Here is an 8,153-nt window from a genome sequence, read left to right on the forward strand (position 1 = left end):
AATATTAATAATATAAATTGAATTCATATAGTTAAATTTAATATAAATGTGATTTATATTAAAAGCCATTGGAGGGAGAAAGGAAACTACAAGTTATATTGTATATGATACAATATTACAACTAGGTTATATGTTATATTTGATATAACATATAGTTAAATATATATATTATATGATAAGGTAGTTATCATATGAATATATATATTAAATTATTTATTAAATAAATAAGTAAATTTAATTAATTAATTAATTAATTAATTTTTGAAAATTATTTTAGGGGGAGTTGTAACTCCCTCACCATTCTTTTTTCTACATCACGTTAGTAGAAGATAGGGGTTGAGGGGTTATCTCATCTATCATCTTTTTCATTATATTTGAGGATTACTGTAAGTTTAAGAGAAAATTTTTCCCCATCACTCAATCATCTTCCTCTTTCAATTAAGGTATTTCCCTCTCCAAATAGTCAAAGCCCCATACACTCATGGATTCTCATCTAGAGAATACAGAGGCAACCTATTGGTAGTGGCCATTTGGGATAAATTAGGGTTTTAAGTTCGTGATTTTTTCTTGAGAAGATGATACGTGAAGAAAACGTTCGTCAAGGGATGTCCCCTCTTCCCTATTCTCTTTGTAATTTATTTAGCATGTTGTGTTCTGAATTAAATGCATAATATATTTGTTTTGTTATGTATGCTATAAAAACTTCACTGTAAAATCTTGGGAATTGGGATGATCCGATTCCGCTCAAGGACCCTTAATTGGGTCCTTCAGAGGTCATGCAAGATCAAACTCACAAAATTGATAGCAAAGTGATCTTCAATGTAATAGAATTTGAAGTATCAATAGAAGCTCGAAATATGGGAAAATCCCACTACTCCTATTTTTTTAATTTCAAAAATTCAAAAATTGAATTAATTCAATTAACTAATTCTTTTTTTAAAAAAAATTAATTAAAACAAATTTGAATAAAATTAGTTCTAATAATTAATTTTAATTAATAATAATTTAATATCAAATGTTAAATTATAAAATTAATTTTAAATAATTAATTAAACAATTTAATAAATTATATTAGTTTGATATCAAATATTAAATTATTAATTAACACCAATCCCAACCATGAATCCCTATTCATGTGTTTGATATTTAAATCATATTTAAATATTTCCAACTTGATATAACCATGATTAGTAAGTCGATCATTATTCTTTAAGTCCCACTGATCCTCTAATGAACAATTAGTTTGTGGTCCAATCACCAAACCGAGTTCCTCTCGGGCCAATAAGAGGGTGAGTCCCCTTGTTCAAGACTCAAAGTCAGCACTTAAGAGAATACCTATCTACTATCCCTAGAGTCGGGTAGGTGTGAATTTCATCTTGTAGGACTATGTCCTTAGCTATCTATCTGGTCTTATCCTTAAAATGAGGGGCTTATTTAGTTGGCGATCTCGGGCCACTCTCACCCATGCAGATTAAAGAATAATCCTGAATAAACATGAGTTCATAGTTAGCTTAGGATTAAGATTGAGTTACCTAGGTCATGGTATTGAAATAGTCAGTCTTAACAATAAACGACGTTATAAAGTAAAAGTGACTATTTCGCGGTTTGATCTTATGCAAACCCATTGCATAGGAAGCCTCCACTTGCATATCTTCACATGAATGATTGAATATCACATCATTTGTATCAAATACAAAGTGGGTCGCATCTATAGTGTCCCCAAGATAAGATACCCAGCCTAATCCTTATATTATAGACCGTTTTGGCTATTTACTCGAATGATCTACTTTTATGTCTCCACATATAGTTCAAATATTCATGCGATAGCTAGGGGTTATTAGTTTATTGGATTTAGGATTTTTAAGTGGAATTCACATATTTAATAATAACTTTAATGAATAAACCTCAATAACAACTTTATTGTAAAATAGAATATGTTCATTGTTTACAAACCATAATCCAACAAACTACCACTTGGACTAAAAAACCAATGGAGTCACTTACAAATAATGTTGAGTGTGGGAGAAAAACATACATACAATAAACTAAAGCATCACATACCCATGGTTTCTCTCACTTGACCTAGATTTACATAACTAATAGTCTTACACTCACTAGGTGACCCTCAAACACTTTAGCTATGAGGACCTTTGTAAACGAATCAGCAATGTTGTGTTTTGAAGCTATCTGTCTGGCGATTACGTCTCCTCGTTGCATAATCTCTCTAATGAGATTATATTTGTGCTCAATGTGTTTCCCACGCTTATGGCTTCTGGGTTCTTTTGAATTTTCAACTATGTTGTTGTTATCACAATAGAGGGTGATAGGCAGATGCATGTTTGGAACCACTACCAAATCCATTACGAACTTCTTAAGCCATACAACCTCCTTCACCGCTTCACATGCAGTTACGTACTTAGCTTTTGTGGTGGAGTCAGCAATACAATCTTGCTTTATACTCCTCCAAACTACTGCTCCTCCGTTTAGAGTGAACACTATTTAGATTTCCTCAAATATTTATCTGTCTGAAAATCAAAATCAGTGTATCTTGTAAAGATTAGATCCTTAGCACCATACATGAATACATAGTTCCTCATTCTTCTAAGATATTTGAGGATATTCTTAATAGAAATCCAATGATTATATCCTGGATTGGACTGATACCTACTGACTATTCCCACTGCATAGCATATGTTAGGTCGTGTACATAACATAGCATACATTAGACTACCAACTGCTAATGCATAGGGAATATGTCTCATATCCTCAACTTCTTGAGGGGTCTTAGGACACTGTTCCTTTGACAGATGAACCCTATGGCTGAAAGGTAATGAACCCCTCTTGGAATTCTACATCTTATATCTAGACAACATCTTGTCTATATAGGATACTTGAGACATAGATAACGTTCTTTTCTTGCGATTCCAAACGATTTGGATTCCAAGAACATACTCAGCTTCTCCCAAATCTTTCATTTTGGGTAACTAGCCATTGCTTAACGTCGGTCAAGAATCCTATATCTTTCCTAATGAGTAAGATGTCATTAACATATAATACTAGAAAAGCTACAGTGGTTTTGACAATTTTCTTATAAACACAAGGTTCATCAACATTTTGTTCAAAGCCATAGGATTTGATCACAGTATCAAACCTTATATTCCAGGATCAAGATACTTGTTTTAATCCATAAATGGATCGTTTAAGCCTGCAAACCTTTTGCTCTTGACCCTATTCAATGAACCCATCTAGTTGAGCCATATAGATAGCTTCTTCAAGATTTCCATTTAGAAAGGCTATCTTGATATCCATTTTCCAAATTTCATAATCATAAAATGTGGCAATGGGCAAGAGTATTCTAATTGATTTTAGCACGACAATACGGGAGAAGGTTTCTTCATAGTCCACCATCTCTCTCTAGTTATAACCCTTTGCCACTAGTCGAGCCTTAAAGGTCTGTACCTTACTAGCTTGGTCTCGTTTCCTTTTGTAGATCCATTTATAACCAATAGGTTTTACTCCATCTGATTGATCTATAAGTTCCCAGACCGAATTAAAGTACATAGAATCCATTTTGAGGTCCATGGCTTTGATCCACTAGTCTCGGTCTACATCATTCATTACCTGTTCATAGGTCAATGGATCCTTAATGTGCTGTCAAATGTTATTGCATCTGGAGTTGTTAATGATTCTGAGGTTGAGGAAAAGGAAGATGATCATGAGAATTCTAACTATAGAAATGATAAAAGTAACTCGAGTAAAATATCTTTTTGAGAACGAAACTCAAGGTAATTTGTCTGATAAGGGTGGGGAGAGTGAAAATACTCATAAGGGGGAAGAAGCTAGGAAGAGCTCCTCTGACTCAATTGATGATTCTTCTAATGACAATGTGCCTATTAGTTAGTTGAAGCTAAAAGGTAAAACAAAAAAGTGTGTACTAAGGGTGCTGGTTTCTCGAAGCCAAGTGCTCAAAATGTTAATGCTTCTAATTTTGAATGGGTTGATGAAAAATAAAATGTGTTTGAAAAAAAATCCTCAAGATATGCCTAATGAGGATGTCCAAAAAACTAAGATCAAGAAGAGATTGAAAAAAAAAAAGATGTTCTTGTCGTGCCTTTAGATAATATATCTTTCCACTTTGAGGACAATGCTAAGATGTGGAAATTTTTTGTTAATAGAGAATCGTTGTTGAAAGAGACCTTTCTGAACAAGCTCAAGATTGTCTGAAATTTATGAGTTTACTTGTGAAGGTTGAAATTGTTTACACTTTGCTGAATCTTGAGCCTTATTACCCTAATTTGGTTCGTGAGTTTTATGTTAATCTCTCCCACCAGTTTAATAATGTAGGCAACTCGGACTATAGAAAGGTTCATGTGAGAGGTTACTGCTTTGTGTTTTCAGCCTCTGTCATTGACAAATTTCTAAATCGCCAAGTCCCTAAAGAAAGGTCTATGTTTAATCTGGTTTTTGAACTTACAGAGGGTGTCAGACATGCTTGGCTCAAGAAAGGTCAATTGCCTTGCTTTTAGTGTGAAGTATGTGTTGCTCCATAAGATAGGGATTGAGAATTGGTTCCCATCTTCTCACAAATTTGGTCTTTCTACTACTTTGGCAAGCCTTCTGTATCAGATTGATACAGGGGCAGAATTCAACTATGGTGTTTTAAATTTTAATCAAATTAAACGTCACATTGGGTCTCAAGCCACCAAAGTTCTCTCGTGCTTTCATAGACTTATTTGTGGGATTCTACTCGCTCAAAAGCCTAATCTTCTTCTGAACTCTGATGTCCCTAGACCTCTTATCTCTACTTTGTCATTCAGCTACAGATTGTATCAGGGTAAACATGTTCCTGACCTGGTTCACACTGATGTTCCTGTAACTGAAAATGGTCCAGCTAGGAAGTTTCTTCTGACTCCATGCGAAAAAAAGATGATGCATATGCTAGCGAATGAATCAAAAGATCTTGGTGTTTTGGCTCAAAATGTTTCTGCTTGTAAAATTGAGGTGGATGATATGTTGAATTTATTGCGTAGTGCTTTGGATGGTACTAATCATGGTGAAAGCTTTGATGCACGGGATGACAATGGGGATGTTTGATGTTGTCCCTCTTGATCAAATTTCCTCCAGTGGTTGCCAATATTTGTTTAAGCATCTCAGATGTTATGAGATATATCTCTGTATTGTTGGTTTCAAGAAGAGGAATATCTATGGTAATACTGATTCTACAAGATACTTTCCTTATTGGTTGTTTCCTTTGCTGCTTTATTCTATCATTATCTTTTCTATGTTTAGCTCTCGATTACTATGGAAGTTAGGGTTGCTCGAAGTATTTTTGCTGCTCTTATTAAAAGGGTTCTTTGTCTTTTCAAAAAGGGTTAGTCGTATTATTCTTTTGGTGAAAAACTCGACCTACGTATTTGACCAACAATATAGTGCATTGACGAATCTGTGTTTTTTCTTTCCATGTTCTAAAGACGTTTTCACTCACATTGAAGGTAAAAAGTTCCGTTGAAAAGAGATTCTTAAACTTAGGGGGAGCCCTCAAGATGTATTACATGTACTTTTTAATCTACTAATCTCTTGCTCTAAAGGTTGGGTGCCCTTAAATAACCCATCACATCCCATAGGCCGACGAACGACCTCAAATGACAAGTTGGGTTTTCGAATCGATCCTCCTTGTGTGGTGGTTAATGTTATGCCACACTCCTCCAAGTGGTTACTGCAACTTCTTCAACGATTCCTCAAGAACCCAATTAAAATCCCACAAATCCACGCCCTTCTACTCACCGACGGCCATTTCTTCAACAAATCCCAAACTTCCTCTAATCCAAAATGGGTCACCACCCTTCTTTACAACACTCTCATCAGAGCCTATCTAACCTTCAACCGCCCTTGCTCCGCCCTCCTTCTCTACACTCAAATGCTCTCCCACCACACCAAACCCAACGCCCACACTTTCCCTTCAATCATCAAATCCGCCACCATTTCTTCCCCTTTTCTCGCCAAATTGATCCACGCGCATGCTTTCAAGATCGGCGTTCTCACCGACCCCTTTGTGTTGACATCCTTCGTTGGTTCTTACGCTGAGCTTCGTGAACTGGGTAATGCACGTAAGGTGTTTGATGAAATTACTCACCCTTGTATTGTTGCGTTTAACTCTATGCTTGATGCGTTTGTCAAAAATGGGGACTTGGGGTCTGCTGTTTTGATGTTTAGGTCCATGCCAGAGCGTGATGTGGTTTCTTGGACTAGTGTTGTTAATGGGTTCTGGTGGAATGGGCGCTTTCTTGAGGCCATTTGGTTTTTTGAGATGATGATGAAGAATGGTTCGGTGAAGCCGAATGAAGCTACGTATGTGAGTGTCCTTTCTTCTTGTGCTAATTTAGATGCTGAAGGAGTTCTTTGTCGAGGGAAAGAAGTACATGCTTACATTATTAGAACTGAGGGTGAGTTGAGTGTTTTTATAGGGACGGCATTGATAGATTTTTATGGGAAGATGGGATTATTAGGAAGTGCAAGAATTGTTTTTAATCAAATGAAGAACAGAGAGGTCTGCACCTGGAATGCAATGATCTCTTCATTTGCATCCAATAATAGAGAAACAGAAGCATTAGACTTATTCGCTAAAATGAAAGTTGAAGGAATACATCCTAATGAGGTTACATTTGTTGCGATTCTCACAGCGTGTGCTCGTGGCAAGCTTGTCGAATTGGGGCTGCAGTTATTCCGATCAATGTCGAATGATTTCTCGATTGTACCAATTACTGAGCACTATGTCTGTGTGGTTGATCTCTTAGGCAAAGCAGGGCTTTTGAAAGAGGCAATTAAATTCATGGAGTCTATGCCATTTGAGCCTGATGCTTCTGTTTTGGGAGCCCTTTTGAGTGCCTGTAAAATTCATGGAGCCACTGAACTGGGGAATGAAGTGGGAAGAAGATTGCTTGTGATGCAGCCACGACATTGTGGTCGGTATGTGACTCTGGCGAGTATAAATGCTGGAGCGGAGAAATGGAATCGTGCCGCAGTTTTAAGAAGAGTAATGGCAGACGCCCGGATTCAGAAAGCTCCAGCATATAGTAGAGTAGATCCAATGCAAAATTTGGTACTAGTATCCTCCTCTTGATCTTGAAACTGTAAAATAGTAATTGTACAAGAGTATTGTTGATCATTTTGGTCAGTGGAACTGTCATATTGATTGAATTGACTATCAATTCTTTGGGTCTGCAGCATGAAATGGTAATATATAGAAATCCAATTCCTTGTTTAACACATGATTCACTGTGTTCTGCTTCCTTCAATATGGTGATTGGTAATATCCTTCCTTAGACCGCCCAACCCCTTGTTTGTTGGTTTAAACTATTATAGACAAGAACAATTAAACTATTATTTGTTGGTTTAAAAAGACAACTAACAAAAACACACTTTGAACCATTTCCAAATTGCAGTGTGTCCCATGATCATTGTTCCAAAATATTTGTCGGTGTTCTTGAATTCAGTTTGAACGAGATGGGATTTATGCTAGTGAACAAAAAGGTGTTTGAAAAGCTAACTCACACCACCGTTCTTCTGAGTCTTCGATGAAACACCGTTGCAGGACATGAACATCAGAATCTCGGTGAATCATCGTCCAATTCAGTAAGTGACAGCCACAGGATCTTTACCCATTGGAAGAGTTGTGGAGAAGAGAAGGGGGAGAGGAAGATGAAGAGGGAAGAGAGAGGAAATGGTGGAGATGGGAGAGTTTTTTGTTATTATTATTATTTTTAATTTATAAATGTCAAATCAAAATTAAAATAGTTAAAAGTGAATTTTAGTGTGGGTGTGTTTGGTATCTGATAAAAGTAGAGAGTTGAGTTGGTAATTATTATTTAGAGAGTTAAATTATCTGAAAAATTAAATTGACTGTATTTGTTTGCAGAATTGAGTTGGTAATTATTATCTGTGTTTTATGTGCATAATTGAGTTGAGTTGGAGGATTTGATACAGTTTTTTTGTGAATGAGATTAGTTCTATTTTTTTCTATTTGTTTTTTTTATTTCATTCTTTTATTTTTTAGTTTTATGCTTTGCTGATTAATTTTCAAATATACACGTATTTTTTCAAATCATTTATGACATAAACCGGACAATCTCAATTTTTTTTCTCAATTTGTAGAA

At 35.7% G+C, this 8,153-nt stretch overlaps 2 protein-coding genes across 2 annotated transcripts; both read left to right on the forward strand.

Moving 5' to 3' along the window:
* The first annotated feature begins 3,736 nt into the window (after window positions 1-3,736).
* LOC120077362 lies at window positions 3,737-5,094 on the forward strand. The gene is made up of 3 exons (XM_039031247.1): window positions 3,737-3,886; window positions 4,176-4,370; window positions 4,477-5,094. Exons 1-3 carry the CDS (start codon window positions 3,737-3,739, stop codon window positions 5,092-5,094), a joined length of 963 nt encoding a protein of 320 aa, XP_038887175.1.
* A 483-nt stretch (window positions 5,095-5,577) lies between these two features.
* On the forward strand, window positions 5,578-7,952 carry LOC120077579 (putative pentatricopeptide repeat-containing protein At1g10330). Its single transcript, XM_039031517.1, has 2 exons — window positions 5,578-7,099; window positions 7,443-7,952. Exons 1-2 carry the CDS (start codon window positions 5,693-5,695, stop codon window positions 7,452-7,454), a joined length of 1,419 nt encoding a protein of 472 aa, XP_038887445.1. The 5' UTR covers window positions 5,578-5,692; the 3' UTR covers window positions 7,455-7,952.
* Window positions 7,953-8,153: the final 201 nt, after the last annotated feature.

Source organism: Benincasa hispida, chromosome 5 (assembly GCF_009727055.1).
Source record: "Benincasa hispida cultivar B227 chromosome 5, ASM972705v1, whole genome shotgun sequence".
Classification (NCBI taxonomy): domain Eukaryota; kingdom Viridiplantae; phylum Streptophyta; class Magnoliopsida; order Cucurbitales; family Cucurbitaceae; genus Benincasa; species Benincasa hispida.